Source organism: Somniosus microcephalus, chromosome 3, assembly GCF_052327205.1.
Source record: "Somniosus microcephalus isolate GS21.2 chromosome 3, FLI_Smic_1.0, whole genome shotgun sequence".
NCBI lineage: Eukaryota > Metazoa > Chordata > Chondrichthyes > Squaliformes > Somniosidae > Somniosus > Somniosus microcephalus.
Window position 1 is genome coordinate 78494953 of NC_140989.1, and position 24646 is coordinate 78519598.

General features: G+C 44.8%; 1 protein-coding gene across 2 annotated transcripts in view; it reads right to left on the reverse strand.

Moving 5' to 3' along the window:
- Positions 1-24646, reverse strand: part of vash2 (vasohibin 2) — a 260075-nt gene that overhangs the window by 69330 nt on the left and 166099 nt on the right. Inside the window, exon 7 of one of the 2 annotated variants that reach the window (XM_085981235.1) lies at positions 14706-24123. The exons of the other annotated variant lie outside the window; for it this stretch is intronic. Within the exon in view, the coding sequence (XP_085837361.1) occupies positions 24078-24123 (46 nt within the window). The 3' untranslated portion in view covers positions 14706-24077. Of the gene's footprint in view, positions 1-14705; positions 24124-24646 lie in introns of those variants that run through there. 2 annotated transcript variants of the gene reach the window in all.

Sequence of the window (24646 nt, forward strand, 5' to 3'; positions counted from 1 at the left end):
AGGTATATAGTTGTTAGCATACATGCCAACCATTTTCAGCCCTCATTCACATTGGGTTTGGAAAACTCTTGATTTCCAGCCACCAATGTGAACAGCAGAAATGGGACTAAAAAAGTTGATTGCACAAAGAGCATGTGCGCCATATTATAGGGCATGGAGGTCTGAGACTTATTCCACACCCAATGTGGGTAGCAAGTGTCTAGCCTCAGATATTGGACTGCTTACTATCCACCCCTACTTGCTGTCATTCCGAATCCAAGCCCCTACTTCCACCTTTCATTTTCAGCCATTTCCGGGCCTGCTCCACTCCCTTGTCATCTACATCTCATCAAGCCATGCCCTTGTCACGGTCTCCTTGTCCAGCACCATGCTTCCTTCGAGCCATCCCCCTATTTGGCACTTTTCTCCCAACTCCATCCAATATCAAATCCCTTTTAAATAAGCCTATAGATTCCCTTCTGCACTTCTCTGGCATTCTTCTTCATGCCTGTCGTAGCATCCAACACTGGCTCTCCCAGAGCAGCCACTCAAGTCTCATACTTTGCTCCTCAGAGATTAACCTCTCTCTAACCTACCTTCCATCCCTCTTCTACTGCCTCTCCCCATTTCCACCATTGGATCATCATTCAAAGCCCTATGTTGAGCACTAATGGAACGTTTCCTCAGTCAAATCTTCAATCTCAACTTCAAATCCCTGCAAAGTTTCACCCCACTATCTCTGCAACCTTTTCTGCCTTAAATCCACTCCGAAACCCTCTGTCATTTAACTTCAGCATTTTGTGCATCTCCTCTCTTCATCTCATCACTAGCAGCAGAGTCTTCAGCCTTGCTCTCCAGAATTTCCTCCCTAAACCCACTCTGCCCCTCCATTTCTCTCTCTGCCTTCTCAAATCCTACCTTTACAGCTAAGCTTCCAGTAACTTCTCTGAAATCTCCTCTCACCGTGGTTTGACATCCATTCCTCTATCCCTTTATTCTATATTTTTCACCCCACTTTGTAAAGCACTTTGGGACATTTACTATACTACATTAAAGCTGTTATAGAAATGCAAGTTGTTGTCAGCAGTCATCAAACAGATAGCAGAAAGTACGGCCACAGTGTACAGAAAATGGATGATTTTGGAGTGCTGGTTTAGGCGGGAAACTTCTCAAATGTTGAATTCCTGGTCTCAACCTCAGAAGGTGGCTAGTGTAAACTAGATGTTTCCCATAGAAAGGGAAGAAACATTCAAAAAATAAAAATAATAAAAAGCAGAGTCCATATTGCCACTCTTGCATATCTCCTAATGACTGGAGCAAGAGTAGTATTGACATAGGGAGGAGGGGTTCACCTCCTTACCAGTTAGAGCATGACACAGGAAACGTGCTACCAATCAGGTTACTAAAGTGACTTGGAGTGGACATTAATACTTGAAGCATAAGACATTAATACTTGAAGCATAAGACTAAAGTGCACTGTGCAACCGGGTTCACAATGGCCTGAAAGATAATAAATATTTCCATAAGAAAAGCTGCCTCAGTAATTCGTGATTACGATGGTCCTAAGTGGGCATATTTATTACATCCCACTACTGGCCCTTATATTCTATCTCAGATTTTAAATATAATTTGAAACATTAAAAAAATTATAGCAATGTTTTTTTCTCATTTGTTTTTGGTTTTTTTCTTCCTTGTTCCATGTATTTTGTCTCTTCTTTTCTGAAGGCTTAACACCTTGCTTTGGCTGCATGAGCATTAAAGCAAGGAGCCAATGCCTTCAGAACCTCACCCAAGTGGCCATTCCTCATGTGTGAATCTGACACTGAGGCCGCGATTTTGTCATTGGAGGCGGGTTGGGAGCGGGTCAGCTGGTTTCCGGGTTCCAGTCCCGCCCCCATCTGCATCCGGCCCACGGACGTGATTTTACGTCGATTGACCTTGTAAGCTCGCCTTGCGGGCTTGCCGGCCAATTAAGAGTAAGCCAGTCAGATGACGTCATTTGATGACATGTCATCTGCCGGTTTTCTTCAAGGGACCACGCACAATTTTTTTTTTGACAGCTCATTTCTCTGTTCGACAGCATTGAGGTGCTGCAAACACTGACAATCACTGTACAAAGGTGAGCTCTTGCACCCAGGCTTTCCAATGACTCCCTCCATAGGCTAGAATAGATGGCAGCTGCAGGTGAGGTTACAGAAGCGATGTCACTGGTGAGAGAGGTTCTCCCAATGAGGTGGGACTAGACATCCAATTCAAAACTTGTTACCTACAGAAAAGTGTAAATGCATTAAAAATGATTTTCCCAACATTTTCTTACCTCTGAAACTCACCAGTACACCATTGGATCCTTCACACCACTTCTGCAGCTGTCATCAATGCATAAACATTACAGCAGACTTACAACATGCCACACTTACCTGGCGTGGTGTCCGGACGTTGGGAACCCCGAGGCAGAAGCGGCAAAATTGAAAAAGTGCCTGTTAACAAGTATCAAGTACCTGTTAACAGGCAGTTAAGTGGCTATAATCCTCTTCCCACCGCTAGGTGTCGGGTCCATGCGCAAATCGGGGACCCGACACTTGGGAAGATTGATTGGAGGCGGATTGACAGCGGGTTTCCTACCCACGGTCAATCTTTGCAATTTTGACAGCGGTTCTGCCGCCAATCCCGCCCTCTGAGCGCCGACAAAATTCTGGCCTGAATGTTGCAACTGTAGGGGCATTGTAGCTGTGTGTGTAATTATTCTCACTCTAGGTTCACACACACGCAATACAAACTCAAGTCACTGGTTAGCAACCAAGAAGGGAAACCTGGCCAACTTTTTCCTCTCTAATCCAAAGGCACTGAGGCCAATTGTAGCGATCCTACCTCACTCCCAGCGGGGATTAGTTAATTTAGCACAAAGCAGAGATCAAACCTGGGACCTTTCTGACTGTATTACTCACTGCTTTAAACGGCTGAACCACTGGGGAGGCCAGTTCTGCAGCATTAGGACTATGAAAATATCTCTACTTTTAGAGTTCCAATACTTGTATAAATCACATTCTTAAATCATTTGACGAACCCTTGGGTTAACAGATTTGTTCTATAACATTAACTGCAGTAGGTTTTTATTTTTTTCTAAACATTTATGTCCATATTCGGTTTAGTCCTGATTTCTCCATTGATTTGCTTCCTTTATGCTTGGTTTTAAATTCTATCATGTTGTATTGATCTTTCATTCTCAATTTCTTGGTTTATCTCCTTATTTACATTGCAAATTATCTTCATTTTTCTTTTTTATTTCACCTTTAATTCTGATTTAACTCTTAAGTCTGTCATTTTATCTGTGCTTTTTTGATTCTCCTTTCTATGTATTTTCTGTAATTTAGTTTTTTATTTTAGCACCTTTTCACTGTCACTTTCTCTCTTGACCAATGCAGATTTTTCTCTTGTACCAGGTCGCTCAATCGGTATACATCTTTCATTAGAGCTCTCGATTTGAATTGATCTCCAGTCTTTTGCAATTGTTTATGCCCAAACTTTTGCTTCTGTCATTCCTTCTCTCCAATAATCTTGCTGTTTCCTGCAAATTTCTGTGGAAGATGGCTTCATTGACAGCAGGAGGATGACAAAGGGCCGATAAGATTGTAGTAGCTACCTTTGGTAACCTTAGAAAAATAGCAGTTTAACATTTTAGTATGAAATTAGTTTGTAAGGATTTTTGTAAATGTCTATTCATAGAGAATATCAGGTCACCTACCTTCAATACAGTCTTCCTCATTTTTTGAATTTAATCCATTTTCCAACCACTTTAAAATAGACCCAATCAGGGCAAATTGCTGGGACACAATCCTTTCATGAATTTTAAATTCCCTGATGTGCCTTAAGGACCATATTACCTTATCTCGCTCAATAAAGCAGACAAATACCATTAAATAATGTACTAGCATGAGTTGGAAAGAGGATTACCCCTGACGTACTCAATGCAGCAGCCTGGTTTAGTTAACCTTCCACTTCCACTTCTGCATACAGGGGACTGTAACATTTTGCCTTCTTGGTCTGGGAGGAATTTCAGGTCAATTTATTTTAGATGCTGGGTCTATTCTAAAGGTGAGTGGAAGATCAACTATTGATTAAATTTAGCCCACAGGGGTTAACCCCCACAACACACAAGCTATCTAGGATTGTCTATTAAGCCCATTAGCTGGGGCCAGAAAAAGTTTCTAACAGAATTGTGTTTCTTGCATACCATATCAATTTGAGATAATGGTGTTAGCACATTTTAGAGACATTCATGCCTATAATGCGTTACGAATTTAGATCTTGCTTTAGATATTCTCTCAGGTACAGTAGTCACTCCTGCAAGTCATACGAGTATCTAATTATGTGACAGCATAACCCAAGAGTGTAACAATAGGACCCTCTTGTGATGTAAATTGGATAGTTGGCACATTCACATATGCACTCAAGTGCCTCTCCAATATTTATGAAAGCGGATCAAATAAACACTTAGTAAGAGGAAGGCAAATATGAATCCTTAAACTGCTTTATTTCACAGCAAGGGAGCATACGGAGAAACAGCTATGATAGAATTCATGAGGGGAAATTTTCACCATTTGCTTGGGTGGCAAATTGGTGGAGTGAATTGTCCACTAGTTATAAAATCCGCCCGATTTTAATTTCCACTGAAATCAATGTAAGTGAACATTGGGAAGCTTCTATAATGGGCACATGATCTGCTGTGCCACATAGTAAAACCTCTCTTTGCAGAATAATACAAAAGAAAGAACATTGTGGCCTGCAGTTTCCGCTCGGTTGCGCTGTTTTTTTCAGCGCAATTCGTTCGAAATCTACCTGAGGAATTTCAAGTGCAAATTATGTCCAGCGCAAATCGAGTTTCCGCAATATCTTTCGCTGGTTTAAAAAAACATTGAGCTGGAAGCCCACCCCGCCCCCAAATCTGGCCATGCCCCCAGGGTGAATTAATCACCATGGCGAGTTTCCACTAATTGCACCCGTTTGCGGGCCTTCGAGGAGGCGCGTAAAATTTAATTTTTTTTTGGCGCAAGGACACCAATAGGAATGTTTTAAAAAGCTTTTAAATATTTGTTTTAATTTACTATGAAACTCACTACTGCACACCAAGGTAACTAGTAAATGGTTCTGTATAGTTTTTTTAAAGTCATTTTCAGTTATTTAAAATCAGGTTACTCACTGGAGACTCTGATTAAATAGACTTATTTTTTGTGATAAACCCATTTTCAGCTGTTTTAATGGAACGGCAACATACTTTTTAATGCAAACATTTTTTTTTAAATTGTGTTCTAAAATACTGCCCGATTGCGTTGGTACATAAAAGATTTTACATTCGATGATAAGCAAATGAGTTTGAGTGTCAACTTGAGCAAAAAAAAAACTTTGAAAAACGAACGCAATTTTGAGCGCAATTTGCGGCTGGATCACCGATTGCGCCCAAAGCGGAAACTCTTGGTCGAAATGTTTTGCCATATCAGTGGGTCATCTTGTTTGACGTAACCAAAATTACTTCTAATTTCCCTCCTTCATTCTTACCTTCCGAGCCGGGTGAAAGCCTGCCCTTGCAGCTCTCAGTTTAAAAAGCTGACTATTAGTGTGTGCTTCTTGTTGTGTATGTAACCTGTACCACCTTAAGAGACTACCTTAAGAGATGGACTACTTTCTCTTGGCTACTGTATATTGTAGTACCGGTGGTGACCACACCGGTATATAAACTCTGTGTAGTAATTTGCTAAGCAGTTCAGCCCTGACCTTCGATTAGTAAAGACCTGTTTTAGTTATTCTTGTTGTCTGTGTCCAGTGATTTATATTAAGCATATCTGGAACACTCAGACTCAACAGTGGCGACGAGTCCGATCTTACCCTGCGGCAGTTTGCATCCAAGGCAGCTTCGTCCCCAGAACGGGCGTCGAGAAGAGGCATCCGCCCTCATCATCCTGCTGAGCACCGCATTCGAACGGGAGGCATCGAGAACCCGGGGAAATTATTGACCACGAAGTCCTCCATCAGCGACAGGCAGTGATCATCCTTCTACCACGGTGGTGGGTAAGCCAATCTAGCGACACGGGCAGAAAGTCGGCCGCGTTGTCAGTGGAGAAGGGGAGGGAAACCGGAGGAAAAAGGGCGGAGAACTCGACCGCAGCCGGTGAAAAGGGCCGGGCTGCAATCGGGGCCGAGAGGCGCAGCGACAAGGGCAGCGTTAAGGCCACGAGAACCGCGGGGGAGCAAAAGCAGCGTCGGGGAAAATAAGAACCGCTGGGAGGAGAGAACGGCAACAGCGCGGTCATCGCCATTGTAGCCAGCGGGGGAAGAAGACAAGCGCGGGAAAAGCCGCCAAGCGCGGGAAGCCGCCATTTTAGTAGGCGGGAGAAGAAGACAAGCGCGGGAAGCCGCCATTTTGGGAAAATAAAATAGTTAAAGAAAATCTCAAGGATGCCTAAACACGGTAACATCACTGCTTTTGATAGTGATGTTGAAGATTGGACCACGTATGTAGAACGCATTGGAGTTTATTGTACAGCAAATGAAGTACCAGATGATAAGAAAGCAATAACATTATTAAACTCAATGGGGGCGAAGACGTACGGGTTATTGAAGCATCTGATAACACCAGATAAACCGGCGGATCAGACTTTCGCGAAAATTGTTACGATCCTGCAAGAACATTTAAACCCCACGCCGCTGATGATAGCGGAACGATTTAAATTTTACAACAGAACGCAGCTGAAAGAGGAAAGCAACGCTGAATTCTTAATTGAACTGCGTAAGCTATCAAAGTACTGTCAGTTTGGTACAGGACTAGCAGATGCTCTGAGAGATAAATTCGTGTGTGGATTATTAAAAGAAGTAACACAAAAGCGTCTGCTAGAAGAAAAGGACCTTACGCTTGAGAAAGCTGTCACCATTGCAGCATCGCACGAGGCCGCAGCAATGCAACTAAGGTCATCGGAACTCAGCACCAATCAAATGGCATTGGGTGCAGTAAAGTGTTATTGTTGCGGAAGGACAACGCACGATCAGAATCAGTGCTGGTTCAAAAATCAGGAATGCAGAAAATGTGGCAAGCTCGGTCACATAGCTAAAGTATGCCGGTCAAGTAAGAAGACCAGCAGCAAAAAGTCACCGCAGGAAAAGTGCAAAAAGGTACACAAGGTGACAGAGAACAGTTCGGATGAACAGAAGACGGATTCAGACTCCAGCAGTAAGGAACTGGGTTGTCTAAGAATACATAATGTGGGTAACACAGCAGACCACCAAACTATCTGGGTCACACTTCAGATAGCAGGAGTCCAAGTGAAGATGGAATTGGACACTGGATCGGCATTGACGGTCATGAATAAGCAAGATTACAAAAGGTTATTTCCACACATTCCCTTAAGGAATACGGAGATTGTTTTGAAAACATACACGGGGCAAAGAGTATACCCCATTGGAAAGATAAAGGTAAAGGTGGTCCACAAGGATAAAGAAAGCCGAGGAATGGACTTATATGTGTTACCTGAGGGAGGTCCACCATTACTGGGACGGGAATGGATCAGGAGAATAAATATGGACTGGCATTCCTTAAAAGCACTAACTGTAGATTCCGGCAAAAAGGAAGATGTCAAACCTAAACGACTGTCCAGAATATTGGACGATGCTAAAGAGGTGTTCCAGCAGGGACTGGGAACACTGAAAGGAATTACGGCAAACATCAAAGTTGAAGAACATGCAAATCCGAAATTTTTCAAAGCCAGACCGGTACCTTATGCGATACGACCTGCTGTGGAAGCTGAGCTGGAAGGACTAGAATGGTCCGGAGTACTGTCAAAGGTGGACTGGAGTGAATGGGCCACGCCCATTGTTCCCGTCATGAAGCGTTCATCGAGTAACAAACCGGGGGAACCGGGGAAGGTTCGCATCTGTGGCGATTTCAAGATCACTGTTAATCCGGTGCTTCACACGGTGCAATATCCGCTTCCACGGATTGAGGATATCTTCGCTTCGTTGGCTGGCGGGAAACACTTCACCAAGATAGACCTGGCGCAGGCGTATTTACAGATGGAAGTTGATGAAGCGTCACGCCAGTATCTCACGATCAACACGCATAAGGGCTTATATCGGTATAATAGACTGGTTTTTGGAGTGGCATCGGCTCCAGCGATTTGGCAAAGGGCCATGGAGCAGGTATTACAGGGAATTCCAGGCACACAATGTTACCTGGACGACATTCTGATTACAGGAAATGATGATGAGGAACACCTTGCAAATTTGGAACAGGTGCTCAACAGATTGAAAGAATATGGACTTCGAGTTAATCACCAGAAATGTGAGTTCTTTCAGAAGCAAATCTCGTACTGTGGTCACGTCATTGACCAGGAGGGGCTTCACAAGTCACCTGACAAGATCGAAGCAGTTGTGAAGGCTCCCGCTCCGGAGAATGTATCCCAGTTGAGGTCGTTCCTAGGGTTGATTAACTATTACCATAAGTTTCTGCCAAATTTATCCACGGTGCTACACCCGCTGAACGCTCTTTTGCAGAAGGGAGTGCCATGGAAGTGGAGCGAGGACTGTAAGCGGGCCTTTCACAAAGGCAAGGCATTGATCACCTCTAAGGAAGTGTTGGCTCACTTTAACCCAACGCTGCCTATTCGGTTAGCTTGTGATGCTTCTCCATATGGTATTGGGGCAGTGCTCTCACATAAGTTGCCAAATGGCTTGGAAAGACCAGTCGCATTCGCATCCAGATCATTGACCTCCGCTGAGCGCAACTATGCTCAGATAGATAGGGAGGCTCTCAGCCTTGTGTGGGGAGTAAAAAAATTTAATCATTACCTGCAAGGGCAAAAGTTTACGCTGCTGACAGACCACCAGCCGTTGGTTTCCATTTTTAACCCTAAGAAGGGTGTTTCGGTGATGACAGCGCAGAGGCTCCAGAGATGGTCCCTTTTCCTAGGGGCACATCAATATCAGATTGAATTCAAAGGTACAAAGCAACATGGTAATGCTGATGGGCTGTCGCGCCTGCCACTACCTACAGCGGAAGAGGCACCGACAGTTGACCCTGTTGAGCTATTTCACTCGACCATCATCGAATGTTTACCAGTCACCAATGCAAGTATTGAGAGAGAAACCAGGAACGACCCGACACTATCTCGGGTCTACGAATTGACAGTGAAAGGATGGCCAGCTCATGGTGAACCACTGTTACCGGCATTCTCAGCCAGACGAGAACAGCTGTCCGTCTGTCAAGGAACATTGATGTATGGAACACGGGTGATTATTCCTCCTAAATTAAGGGAGAGAGTTCTAAAGGAACTGCATGAAGGTCATCTGGGGGGAGTCAAGATGAAAAGCCTTGCTAGGGCTTATGTGTGGTGGCCAGGCATCGACCAACAAATAGAGGATCTGACTAAAAGCTGCTCAGGGTGCCAAAAAGTTCAAAATGCACCTCCAATTGCACAGCTGCGTCCATGGGAATGGCCTTCAACCCCATGGCAACGTGTACATATTGACTTCGCAGGTCCATTCATGGACTCCATGTTTTTAATTGCGGTAGACGCACATTCTAAATGGCCAGAAGTGATTAAGATGGCGACCACTACCTCGGAAAAGACGATCGCAGTGCTAAGAACGATATTCGCAAGAAATGGATTGCCAGAACAAATATGTTCAGACAACGGACCGCAGTTCGTGTCAGATGAATTCCAGAAATTCATGAAGAAGAATGGGGTGAAACATTATACCTCTGCCCCATATCATCCGGCTACAAATGGGTTGGCCGAGAGATTTGTACAAACGTTCAAAAAGGCGATAAAGGCCATGAGCGAAGACCAGATTCCACTACAACACAAGGTGGACAATTTCCTAATGGCATATCGAAACGCCACTCATGCAGTGACAAATCAAAGCCCTGCCATGATGTTCTATAACAGGAGGTTGCGGTCCAGGTTGGACTTGTTAAAACCAAATGTGCGGAGGGAAGTAGAAAACAAACAGTTCCAGCATATAAATAACAAGACCACTCGGAGTTTCAAAATAGGACAACCAGTGTTAGCCCGGGACTATAAGAATGAGAAATGGCAATCTGGAAAAATTCGTGCCAGACAAGGACCCCTGATGTACACGGTAGATATTGGTGAAAACGTAATACGACGTCATGCTGACCAACTTGTAGAATCGAGAACAAGGGTCGAACCCATGACTACGACAGAGACACCAGTGGAAGAAGTTAGTGAACCTGAAGCATCTACCTCAGACGCCAATGTATCTGATGATGTCCAATCCATAAGAGATCAACTAGATGAGTCACCCCAGCAACGAGAACCAGAGACCCCTGAAAGGCGTTATCCAACTCGGATCAGGAGGCCTCCTCAGAGACTGAATCTTTGAACAGATTTGCATGAAGTTGTATATATGTTATCCATGTTATGTTTAAATTGGGATGTATACTGTTAAGCTAAAAAGGGAGGAATTGTTGTGTATGTAACCTGTACCACCTTAAGAGACTACCTTAAGAGATGGACTACTTTCTCCTGGCTACTGTATATTGCTAAGCAGTTCAGCCCTGACCTTCGATTAGTAAAGACCTGTTTTAGTTATTCTTGTTGTCTGTGTCCAGTGATTTATATTAAGCATATCTGGAACACTCAGACTCAACACTTCTGTCCCTATTTTTATTTCCCAGTACACATGGCCAGAGAGAAGGATCTATTCCAGACAACCCCTGACAAGTGCCCAGGACCTGGGACCTCCCAACACAATGAGTGTGAGGCTTATTGATTACTGAGACAGGCTTATTATTTGCTTATTATTTAGTGTCTTTGGAGCAACAACCTCAATGCTTGGCCCAATAGCACTTCAATCATCTTTCATCTCAGTGTATTATTTAAACTTGTATGACTACACTATGTTTTAAAAACCCAACATTTAAATGTAATTATTTTCAAAATCCTCTCTATGGAAAAATTGTCAAAAAATGCTAAATGTTAGAATGGTTTCCTTTCACTGAGGACCGTGGAGGGACCTTTGCCGAACAGGCCAAGTCGGTGCCATGGGGGTGGGAGGGGGAGAAGAATTTAAGATAGTATTAATGATTGACAGCATAACGAACCAATACTTGGCACAGAGCTGAAGGAGGTGTCAGAGGTCAAGTCTGTAGCTTCCTCTCGAGCTGGAAAAAAAGCAGTCAACAGAAGTTTGATTTATCAGCCCGTGAGAGACGGAGAGTCTCATGGCTGGGATCTGAACAGGTACCTCCTATGAGAGAAAGCCTATTCCTGGCTCGTTTCAGGGATTGCCAGGCTGTAAAGTGAGTTTAGCCAGTTAACAGAGATACAGTGATATACTTTATTATGAAGAACGATATGAAATAGATTGAATTTCACTGAAAACTGCACTCTATTCAGTAATATATTTAGTGCAAAATAAACCAGCTCGTTGGTTTACAATTGGTCTTATCTCACCAGAGTATTTTTCAGCCTGACTTTTGGAAAATGAGAAACAAGAGTGAAACACGTGCATGATCACACTATCCAGTGCACACAGGGTCTTATTTGTTGTGTATGTCCCTTTAAGGGAATAACTGGTCTTAGACTGCAGTACTGGCAGTGACCACCCCTGTATAAAAGGCCCTAGCAGGCTTCTGTATTTTCAGTCTGACGCTGCCTCCTGTTCAGTAAAGTACCTGTTAAACTGTTCTCCCGAAGTCCGTGTATTATTGAGGCGCGGACTTTACAGTGGCGACGAGTAAGTTCGAACGCACCTGCAGTGTGGCATCATCTCACGGGGATCTCGCCTGAAAGGAAGGTCCTGGAAGGTCGTAGTCTGAGCAACGGGCGTCGACCGAGGGCAACCGCCCAAAGAATCCATCGGTGTTCGGAGAATTGCGGGAGAGACTGTGGTCCCAGCGAATCGTGCTGGTAGCAGGTAGCGCGCTGACCCTTCCGGACTGCGGCGGGCTCAAGCTCGATCGAGCGACTCTACAAAACGGGCCGCGCAGCGTCGCCGGGAAAAGAAAAGAGAGGGTGGAGCGCACAGGGCGTGGTCGGTGCTCAAGAACAGGACAGCGGAGAGAAACTAAACGGGGGGGGAAGGAAAGCAAGATGTGCCGAAGCTGCGGGTCGCCGCCATTACCCCGTAGAACGCTAGGAGCAGCGTGGCAGTAAGGGGAAGAAGCAAAAGCGCGGGAGGCGCCATTTTATCCCGTTGGGGAAGAAGCAAAAGCGCGGGAGGCGCCATTTTATTCCATTGGGGAAGAAGCAAAAGCGCGGGAGGCGCCATTTTAAATCGTCCAAGATGCCGAAAAGTGGCAGTATCACTGCTTTCGACAACGAGGTAGAAGACTGGACCACGTATGTGGAAAGAATTGAAGTGTACTGCAAGGCAAATGAGGTGGCCGATGGAAAGAGGGCGTCGGTATTATTAAATCTGTACGGCCTATTGCGGAATTTAATTACTCCAGCTAAACCAATGGAGAAAAGTTTTGAGGAGATTGTTCATATCTTACAGGAACACCTAAGCCCTACACCACTGCTGATAGCAGAAAGATTCAAGTTCCATAAAAGAAACCAGCACAAAGATGAGAGCAATGCTGACTATCTTACGGAACTACGCAAGTTATCGAAGCACTGCCAGTTCGGAGCAGGACTGGCAGACACCTTACGGGATAAGTTTGTCTGCGGGCTCCAGAGTGAAGGAACCCAGAAACGACTACTTTCAAAAAAGGACCTGACGCTAGAACAGGCTTTCAGCGTGGCAATATCCTACGAAGCAGCAGCACGGGGAGCTGCGGAAATACAACAGAAACCACAAGAATACAGCGCTAACAAAATGGCGTATGGAGCCGAAAAGTGCGATCGCTGCGGCAGAACAACCCATGAGAAGGACTGCTGGTTTAAAGACAAAATATGCAGGCAATGCGGGAAAATGGGACATATAGCAAGAGTCTGCAGGTCGGGAAAGAAGACCAACACGACAAGAACTACTAAGGAACAGTACAGGAAAGTAAAGAAACTGACAGATAGTAGTTCAGAAGATCAGAAGAGTGATAAGGACTCCGGGAGCAGGCGACTAAGTTGTTTAAAGTTACACAACGTGATCGCAAAGGAAGATCACCGAACCATTTGGGTCACCCTCATGATAGCAGGGTCCCCAGTAAAGATGGAATTGGACACAGGATCAGCCCTAACTGTCATGACTCGACGAGACTATGAGCAGCTATTCTCACACATACCCTTAAAGGACACGTCCATTGTATTGAAGACATACACGGGGCAAAAGGTCTACCCCAGAGGAAAAATAAGGGTGCCAGTTGAATATAACGGAAAGGAAACACAGAAACTATACATGTATATACTACGAGATGGAGGACCACCATTATTGGGACGTGAATGGATCCGAAAACTACAATTGGACTAGCATTCCATTCTGGCACTTACTGTGACTGACAAAAAAGATGATGACGTCGCACCTGGACGTCTGTCACAAATTCTATCTGACGCGGAAGATGTGTTCCAACAAGGACTTGGGACTCTAAAAGGAGTAAAAGGCAACCATAAAGATTGAGGATAACGCAACCCCAAAATTTTTCAAGGCCAGACCGGTGCCATACACGATACGCCCAGCTGTGGAAGCTGAACTGGAGAGTCTGGAGCATTCGGGGGTGCTGTCTAAGGTGGACTGGAGCGAGTGGGCCACACCCATCGTTCCTGTAATGAAGAAAGCATTGAGCAGCACGCCTGGGGAGCCAAGGAAGGTTCGCATCTGTGGGGACTTCAAGATGACTGTGAACCCAGTCCTGCACACAGTACAGTATCCGCTTCCGCGGATAGAAGATATTTTCGCCTCACTATCTGGAGGGAAACGTTTTACAAAGATTGACCTGGCTCAAGCGTATCTACAAATGGAGGTGGAAGAAGTATCTAGGAAATACCTCACGATAAACACTCACAAAGGCCTTTACCAGTACAATCGACTGGTATTTGGGGTAGCATCGGCCCCGGCTATTTGGCAGAGGGCAATGGAACAAGTCCTGCAAGGGATCCCAGGGACCCAGTGTTATTTGGACGACATCTTGGTTACGGGCGAAAATGACAATGAACACCTTGCCAACCTGGAACAGGTGCTCACGAGATTGCAGGAATATGGGCTATGAGCCAACCGTCCCAAATGCGAGTTCTTCAGGAGACAAATCTCGTATTGTGGCCACATGATTGATGAGGAAGGGTTGCATAAGTCGCCGGACAAGATTGAGGCTGTAGTCAAGGCTCCAGCACCGGAAAATGTGTTGCAACTGAGGTCGTTCCTCGGGTTGGTGAACTGCTACCATAAGTTCTTGCCGAATTTATCTACAATTCTGCACCCACTGAACGCCCTGCTTCAAACTGGTGTAACATGGAAATGGAGTGATGAGTGTAAGCGTGCCTTTCAGGAATGTAAATGCCAAATCACTTCAAAAGAAATATTGGCCCACTACAACCCAACACTACCGATTCGGTTGGCATGTGATGCGTCACCTTACGGCATTGGAGCGGTGCTGTCACACAAATTCCGTGACGGCTCAGAGAGGCCAATAGCCTTTGCATCGCGCTCGCTAACCTCAGCCGAGCGTAACTACGCCCAGATTGACAGGGAGGCCCTCAGCCTGGTGTGGGGGGTGAAGAAGTTCAATCACTATCTGCACGGGCAGAAATTCACCCTACTGACTGATCATCAGCCCCTGGTCTCAATTTTTAACCCAAAGAAGGGCGTTCCGGTGATGACGGCGCAACGGCTGCAAAGATGGTCACTTTTTCTAGGGGCACATCAGTATGACATAGAGTACAAAGGTACGAAACAACATGGAAACGCTGATGGGCCTACCGTTGCCTACGGCGGAAGAAGCACCTGCAGTGGACCCTGTGGAGATATTCCATGCGACCATAGTCGAATGTTTGCCTGTTACAAACGCAAGTATTGAGAAGGAAACCCGAAATGACCCGACACTCTCTCGGGTCTATGATTTGACGGTGAAGGGATGGCCAGCATATGGCGACTCACTGTTGCCAGCATTCTCGCCAAGGAGAGAACAGCTGTCAGTGTGCTGGGGAACCTTGATGTGTGGATCCCGAGTGGTAATTCCACCCAAGTTGAGAGATAGAGTGCTCAATGAGCTTCACGAGGGTCATCTGGGAGGGGTAAAAATGAAGAGCCTAGCCAGGGCGTTTGTGTGGTGGCCGGGAATCAATAAAGAAATCGAGGATATGACCAAGAGATGCACAGGATGCCAGAAGGTCCAAAACGCTCCACCACCGGCCCCGCTACATCCATGGGAGTGGCCCTCATCTCCATGGCAACGGGTACACATTGATTTCGCTGGTCCATTTATGGACTCAATGTTCCTAATCGCTGTGGACGCCCATTCGAAATGGCCAGAGGTCATTAAAATGTCCTCCACCACCACGGAGAAAACTATTGCAGTCCTAAGGACCATCTTCGCCAGGAATGGGTTGCCAGAACAGATTTGTTCCGACAATGGCCCACAGTTTGTGTCTGAGGATTTCCGGAGGTTCCTGAAGAATAATGGGGTGAAACATTACACATCTGCCCCATATCATCCAGCCACAAATGGATTGGCTGAGAGGTTTGTTCAGACCTTTAAAAAGGCCATAAAGGCAATGTATAATGACGACATACCACTGCAACACAAGGTGGATAACTTCTTGTTTGCTTACTGGAATGCGACACATGCAGTAACCAACCAAACTCCAGCCGTACTGTTTTTCAACCGGAGACTAAGATGTCGCTTGGATTTGCTCAAACCAAACATAAGACGAGATGTTGAGGATAAGCAGTTCCTGCACATAAATGAGAAGCCAACCAGGAGCTTCAAGAGAGGGCAACTAGTCTTGGCCCACGACTACCGAACAGAAAAATGGCAGCCAGGAACGATATGCACACAGCAGGGACCACTAATGTACACAGTGGACATTGGAGAGAGCATCGTGAGATGCCATGCTGACCAGATTCTAGAGTCACAGGAACAAGCCAAACCTGTACCACAAGCATGTGCACCTGGTAATGAGCCCGAAGTACAGATTGCGTCTACCTCAGAAGCAGGGGTATTGGAAGCTGACGAACCAACCAATGACAATGAGCCAGAATTGACTCCACCGCCAGAACAGGATACTCGAGAAAGGCGCTATCCAGTCCGGATCAGGAAGCCTCCTCAAAGACTGAACTTATAAATGACTATTTCAGTTGATGTATATATTACTGAGAAATTTGTAATTGTAATTAGTTATTATTTAGCTGTTAAATGAATGTTATGTACTGTTTATCTAAAAGGGGAGGAATTGTTGTGTATGTACCTTTAAGGGAATAACTGGTCTTAGACTGCAGTACCGGCAGTGACCACCCCTGTATAAAAGACCCTAGCAGGCTTCTGTATTTTCAGTCTGACGCTGCCTCCTGTTCAGCAAAGTACCTGTTAAACTGTTCTCCCGAAGTCCGTGTATTATTGAGGCGCGGACTTTACATTATTGGGCCGGATTTTCCGACCCCCATGGGTGTGTACGAGGCGTGTACGCACCCGTAGGGGCCTCGCAAGTGCCGGTTTCAGGCATGCGCTGAAAACCGGCACTTCCGATCTGTGAACAGTCCTCTTGACAAATCATCCGCCTGCCCGGGAGAAGGGCCTGCGCGGGCAGGGAGTTCCGCTTTCTGCAAAACCTCCGCCTGCTGAAAACCTTTAAAAATCTTATGCCTGGTAAAAGCAGGTGTAAGGCCTGCTTTTACCAGCATGAGTTTAAAAAAAAAAAAATTTTCACTCATTTATAATTTTTAAATACTTTAAAAAAAGGTAAGTTTATTTTTAGCCCCATAAAAAACTTCAATTATTTTTTTCAAAAAATTAAATTTGTTTAAAATATTGAATTTAATGTAATTTTAACTAATTTTAAATACGCGATTAAATTTTTTTTTTAAATGTTTAACTGTTTTTAAATGTGATCCCCATTCATACATTTGACAGATCTGTGCGGAGAGACCTGTCAAAAGTATGAAGGGGGATTCCCTTCTTTGATTGGTTCCCCATGGCCCATGTGATCCTAGGGACGCTTGCGAACCGCCTGCGCCCCTGGGATACCTGGGCCTCTGCCCGCGTGGACCAGGAGAGGCCCAGGATCGGAAGTGTCGCGACCTACGGAGCCAGAGGTAAGTGCATAGATTTTTCCCGATCGGAGGCATCCGCACGCAGGAAGCCTCCGATCGGAAAATCCGGCCCATTGTTATGGATCCCAGTTCATGCTATCATCATATAACTAAACATTGGGAAATAAAAGATAAACTCCTGATCATAAGGGATTTGGCGTCCACTTATGGGAGTGTCCAGTGATGCTGAATCCAAGAGAATATTTGGTGCAGACCCAAATTCTGTAACAAGGCCCAAATTCCAGATTGCAGCACTATCTGGAAGTGAGCTCCCCAAACAGAACTACAATACAATAGAAAGCACCTAGTGTTCTTGGCACAAGCATAGAAGTCTAGTTTAAGAGTTGTCAACTGTCATGGTGTTGCTCTAGAAAACATCAGGTCATATCTCCAATGTTGTGAAAAGTGGACATATGAGCCCTTCCTCGTCAAGTCATCCGGCCCATACACAGAGTCTAAAAGCAAAATTTTAGTTTTCTCTGCAACCTTCCCAATGGGGTTAGCTTTGTAATACACTGAAGCTGTCAATAGTGATGAGTAAGGCTTTGCTTTATTGAGCATTTTCTAACGGCCTCTCTAACATTTGATAATCTTCATCAGATAATTAGTGAAAATGACAAAGAACATAATCATCGATTTATCATGAACAGTATTTATATCATGAACTTATCTAGTTCAGCAGTTCATTAGGTGCGCTACAAGAAAATAAATTCTGAAAATAAATCAGTAAAAGCGACTGTAAAGCTGTCAGACTGTCGTAAAAACCCAACTGGTTCACTTTAAGGAAGGAAACCTGCCATCCATACCCAGTCTGGCGTTTGTGACTACAGTTCCACACCAACGTAGCTGACTTTTAACTACCCTCTTTAGTGACCTAGCAAGCCACTCTGTTGTATCAAACTGCTAGAAACAAACAAGCATCAAACCAGAGCACTTGGCTGGGACTTAGGCATCAAATCAGGACATGACAAAAGCATGCCCAGACCAGTTGGCCCTCACTATCATCTAGGGACTGGTGTCAAAGTTGTGAGAGATGTTCTGCAAACTAGTCAAACAACAGCCTGTCATACTCACAGAATCATATTTATCAGCCAATGCCCCATATTCCTCCATCACCATCCCTAGGTGTGTCCTGTCCCACCGGCTTCAGGTCACATATGGGAAGGAATGCTCCTGCTGATTACCACCTACTGCCCTCCCTCAGCTGTTGAATCAGTATTTTTTCATGTTGAACACCACTTGGAGGAAGCACTGAAGGTAGCAAGGGCACAGAATACATTGTGGGTGGGGAACTACAATATCCATCACCAAAAGCGGCTTGGTAGTACCACCACTGACCAAGCTCTAAAGCACATAGCTACCATACTGTACCTGCGGCAGGTGGTAAGAGAACCAACACAAGGGAATAACCTACTTGACCTCATCTTCACCAGTCTATCTGTTGCTGATGCCGAATTGTTGATTGTATTGGTAGGACTGACCAATGCAGAGTCCTTGTGGAGACCAAGTCCAGTCTTCACACTAAGGACACCCTGCATTGTGTTGTGCTAAGTGGGATAGATTAAGAACAAATATAGCAGCTCAAAATTGCATATCCATGAGGCGCTTTGGGCCATTAGCAGCAGCAGAATTGTATTCCACCACAATCTGTAACTTCACGGCCCGGCATATCCCTCACTCCTCCATCACCATCAAGCCAGAAGACCAATCCTGGTTCAACAAAGAGTGTAGAAGAGCATGCCAGGAGCAACACCAGACCTACCTGAAACTGAGGTGCCAACCTGGTGAAGCAACAACACGGGACTATATGCATGCTAAACAGTAGAAGCAGAAGCAATAGAACAGTAGAAGACTAAGCCAAGCAATCCCACAACCAACAGATCAGGTCAAAGCTCTGCTACCCTGCTACATCCAGTCATGAATCATGGTGGACAATTAAACAACTAACGGGAGGAAGGGGGAGGCTCAATGAATATCCCCAAACTCAATGATGGCGGAGCTTAGCATATGACTGCAAAAGACAAGGCTGAAGTGTTTGCCTCCTCCCAAGGTCCCCATCATCTCAGATGCCAGTCTTCAGCCAATTTCATTCACTCCACGTAACATCATGAAATGGCTGAGTAGACAGGATATTGCAAAGGCTACGGGCCCCGACAACATAATGTTGAAGACCTGTGCTCCAGAATTAGCCACACCCTCAGCTAAGCAGTTCTGGTACAGCTACAATACTGGCATGTACCAGACAGTGCAAAATTGCTCGGATATGTCTTGTCCAAAAATAAGCAGGACAAATCCAACTGGCTAACTACCGCCCTATCAGCCTACTCCCAATCATTAGCAAAGTTTTGGAAAGAGCCGTCAACAGTACTATCAAGTGGCACTTACTCACCAATAACTTTCTCACCAACACTCAGTTTGAGTTCAGGATCACACTTGGCTCTAGACTTCCTTATAGCCATGGTTGAAACATGGACACAAGAGCTGAATTTCAGAGGTGAGGGGAGAATGACTGCCCTTGACATCAAAGTTGCATTCGACAGAGTGTGGCACCAAGGAGCCCTAGTAAAACTGATGGGAATTAGGTGAAAACTCTCCAGTGGCTGGAGTCATACCCAACACAAAGGAAGATGGTTGTGGTTGTTGGAGGCCAATCATTTCAGCCCCAGGACATCACTGCAGTTCCTCAGGACAGCAGCCTTTGTCCAACCATCTTCAGCTGCTTCATCAATGACCTTCCCTCCACCATAAGGTCAGAAGTGGGGCTTGTCGCTGATGATTGCACAGTGTTCAGTTCCATTTGCAACGCCTCAGATAATGAAGCTGTCCATGCCCGCATGCAACAAAACCAAGACATCATCCAGGCTTGGGCTGATAAGTAGCAAGTAACATTTGCACCACACAAGTGCCAGGCAATGGCCATTTCCAACAAGAGCGAGCCTTACCACCTCCCCATGACATTTAATGGCATTGCCATCACCATGTCTCCCACCATTAATATCCTGGGGGTCACTATTAAACAGAAGTTTAACTGGAGCAACCACATAAATGCTGTGACAAGAGCAGGTCAGAGGCTGGCTATTCTGCAGCGAATGTCTCACCTCCTGACTCCCCAAAGCCTCTCCACCACCTACAAGACACAAATCAGGAGTGTAATGGAATACTTCCACTTGCCAGGATAGATGCAGATGCAACAACACTCAAGAAGCTCAACACCATCCAGGACAAAGCAATCCGGTTGATCGGTGCATCACCCACTAGTCTAAACATATACCACCAGTATACCTTAGCTGCAGTGTGTACTTTGTACAGGATGCACTGCAGCAACTTGCCAAGGCTTCTTCAGCACCATCTCCAAAACCATGACCTCCACCACCCAGAAAGACAAGGGCAGCATGTGCATGGGAACACCATCACCTTGAAGTCACACACCACCCTCAGTTGGGCATATATTGCTGTTCTATCATTGTTGCTGGGCCAAAATCCTAGAATTCTCTACCTAGCAGTACTGTGGGAGTGCCTTCCCACATGGACTGCAGCGGTTCAAGAAGGTGGCCCACCATCACCTTCTCAAGGGCAACTAGGAACAGACAATAAATGTTGGCCTTGCTAGCAATGCCCACATCCCAAGAATGAATAAAAATAAACAGCTTCTCAATTAATCTTGCTGCAGGACCCTATTGAAGACTGTACAAATATTTAGGGCTACTCTTTTATTAGCTTAGTGTTAGATGATGGAATAATTACATTTCTGGACCATGAAAACAAGAGTGTCACAAGTCATCTGGCTTGACCGGAAAACAAGTTAGCTACCTTGTTGTGATTGAGATGCTGCCTCACTTGTCATTAGACTGGTGAATGAATCAGTAGCTTTTCTAAGTACATAACAGCAGCAATACATTGAAGCTGACAAAATGAAACTGGTATTAGGTCACATGACTTCAAGGGGTGTAAAACTCCGAGACACCATCCGTGTAATTTTTTTCTCCAGATATGCCTATTCTAAGGTTTATGGGAATAATCAAATGAGGAAGAATGTGAATATTTCTGACAAAATGTACTCGGTGCATCTTTAAACACGAACTCTTCCAACAATCAAAATGAATAAGATTAAACATGTGACAGAAAGAGAAGACCCATTCAAACACAACAGCTCTTTGTGAGAGGTTAATTAATACAGAAGCTCCACTCCCTCCTTCTGTATAACCGCAAAGCCCAGCGGAGTCTTCCGCTTTCTACCAAATACCCTTCTAGCAGTCACATAATTGATAGCTTCTACTTGACTAGGTCTAAAAGCTGATGCCATTGCACAATGTAAGATGCTTTATACAGCAAGTGGACTAACTGAAACAAGAGGAATTAAGTTTAATTCATTAAAAGATATTAAGGACAAGAACATTGTTAGATTCATTTGTTAAATATATTTTTATTGTAATCATTTGAAATCCAAATAGGATTTTAAAATTTACATTAAGTACTCTTCAGCATTCCCTCCACATTCCATCTCCATGAAGTTTCCTTTCTTTTCCTAATTTTCTTCTCTTAACCCTCCTCTCCAGAAAGCTGTGGGGGTTAAATTGGATAGCCCCCGCAAATGGGCACAGGAGCCCATCCTTTCCAGCATGGAATGGGTGGCCAACTCCATCAACACACTTGTGGAACCTACCACGATGCAGCGTCTGATGGCCGATGTCTCAGTTTCCATTGCAGCACAAGCAGCAGCCACCCAATGTCAGAGTGCTGCCATCATGGCTCTAGATACCGGTGTTCAAATGGGCTCGCAGGTGTCACAGCAGTCCATCAATCTGTCCCCCAACAGATTACTAGGAATGTTGAAGTGCTGCCCGGGGTGAGTGGCAGTGGCTCCATGGAACACAAACTTGCTGTCCTCTCTCAGGATGACACCATTCGTGCTCCCACCACTGCCATTCCGGTAGTACCACTGCAGTTGCCGGTCAGCCAGCCAGTCCAGACTGCTGCTGCCCACGCCGAGGTGGTGCAGTCTGAAGCCGGGCCTTCTAGGCCCAGAGCTGCTCAAGGTCATCCTCCAAGCCCATCTGCAGTCTCCCGCACTGAAAGTCAGCAGCCTTCCACGAGCCATGCTGCAGCCATTGGGGTAGCACTTCATAGGAGCACTAGGACAGGCAAAGGCACACGGAAGACAGGCACTAAGGGAATGCACAAGGGTGATTAGTTTAATTTTGTATGCAATATGGCATGATTTGATTTATAAATTTGGATTGGAATGTGTATTTTGTGTTGGCTTATATTTTTGCATTGTAGCCAAGAGGATGATGCGATGGTCAGTGACCGAGGGAAGGTAAGGATTGTGGGACTGTTGGCAAATGGGGAATTGGGGTTGAGGTTACTGGTATCGCACTTGAATTAGTTCTTCACGTACAGCCCGGGCAGAAAGGGGCCGTCTCGGTTGCAGTCTCCAAACCTCTTCTGCCTCCTCCTCAGCTTCTCGCCTGATAGGTGGTGTCAAGGGCTGTGTTCAGCTGTGCGAGGTTAAGAGAGGGCGTAGGCTGGAGCGTGGAGCTCCAAAATGGCAGCACTGGCGTCAAATCAGCTGGTGCCATGATCTGCCTGCTCTGCATACTTCCGGCAGACAAGGGTGCTGCGGACGCCATTTTGGAACCCTAAGGGGCCGCGTAGTGCCAAAAAATGGGCGCTACCCAGCCCAATTTCGCCCCCATTTAATGTCTCATACTTGAGTACAGTTCAACAGCTACCACTAGTTCTCCAGCACCTTACTCAAATTGTCTCTCGGCAGTTGCTGAGTAAGGACGCAAAAGTAAATTGGCCAAGTTAAATACTTGGAACTGTAAATACTGTTGCAACAACAAACTCCTTTCTCCACCAACCCCACTGCAACATCTCTATCAAAATAGACCTGGTACTTGGGGAAGACTGGGGTGAGTTTTAAAAGAGGTAGCTAATCCACTGACATTGTATAAAAAGGACTTCCTAACTGATGGAAAAAGAAACAAAGCCAGCCAGCTCTTATCTAATTGTCAAGTATTACTTATAATGTTTTGTAATCCTACATAACCTTTAATAACAGTGGATCAGTATCATATAGTACGAGTTCCTTAATTGCCTTTGGTGTTCCTTAATTTACACAGCACAACATAACTTTTTTAATGGCCCCAATAGTACTTACATATTGGCCCGGAATTTGTGGTTGTAATGATGGCAAAACTGTCAGCGTTCGCCATCATTACTCTGTAAAACTGACAGCAACTTCTGGCATCTGCACATGCGCAGTTAAACGTGGAAATCCTGAAGTTGCTATTAGAGATACCCCACTCTTCCACAGTTCACCGCTGTTGAAGTCCTCACTGATGGAAACCTTACAAATCATTTGAAGTGACGTGAACTTCCATTTTTTACACTCTAATCTCGCTGTAAAAACCCCCCAAAAAGTAAAGCCTTGTTAAATGAGGTGCAACTGTTTTTTTTTTAAATGGCGTACTAAGTCATAATTACTGCTGAACAACCTCTCTGGCCCTGAAAAACTAATTATATATTTGTGGAATGTCAAATTTCTCTTATGATACAAATTCCCATAGGCTTTTAAAATAATAAAAGTATTTTTTTTAATGTTTGCTTATGATATTTCACCTTCTATCATAATCCCATGTGTATGTCCCAATCTTTACTTTGCACTCTAAAAAATGATTAAAAAGTGAAGGATAATCAGTGCGTTTTACTTGCTGGTTTGCTGTCTGTGAGAATTCTTCAATTTGATTGGCTGCTTAGCCTGCTTGATAACATCACTGTTGTTGGACACTGGAGATCCCCTATAGCAGACGCCAGAATGAAATTAACGTTGGGAAAAGTGAAATCCATACCACAGAGATCACTAGATCTTTGTGGGCAGTTTTCTTTGAGGTCAGCGTCGAGCACCATCACCTTGCTGCTGACTGCAAAATCCGGACCATAGTATCTATCAGCCTAAAGGACAAATGGTGTCAACTTTAATCTGTATTACAGCACCTTTTGGTTATAAAATCTATCAAATTATCCCAAATGTGTTAATTTCAGACAATATAGCTATTTGAAAAAAAAGAATCTTTTAAGGCACTGCCTATCCAGCAGCACACACTGAAAACTTTACTGACTTAGGTCGTGAGTTATGTATTATCAAATAGAAAGACTGGTGCTTCCCAGACTTTATGGCATTACTGTGCAACAAACATTATCAGGGTATAGTGGGGAAAACAGGGTTAATGATCATTTCCCTAATCTATAACATCACACTGCAATACAGTTTCATTTACACATACAAATATATTGGTTTATCAAACTATCTCTGGACCAAACAAGCTATAGGAATTTGGAAATTATCTGCAAGATGTAGGAGAATAGATGGGCAACAAAAAGGCCTCAAAATTCTGCTGTACTCAACAATGCCTGTAGAAAATTGGTACCACAGAACCATTTTATGTTGATATGCAATAATGTGAAAGAACTATTC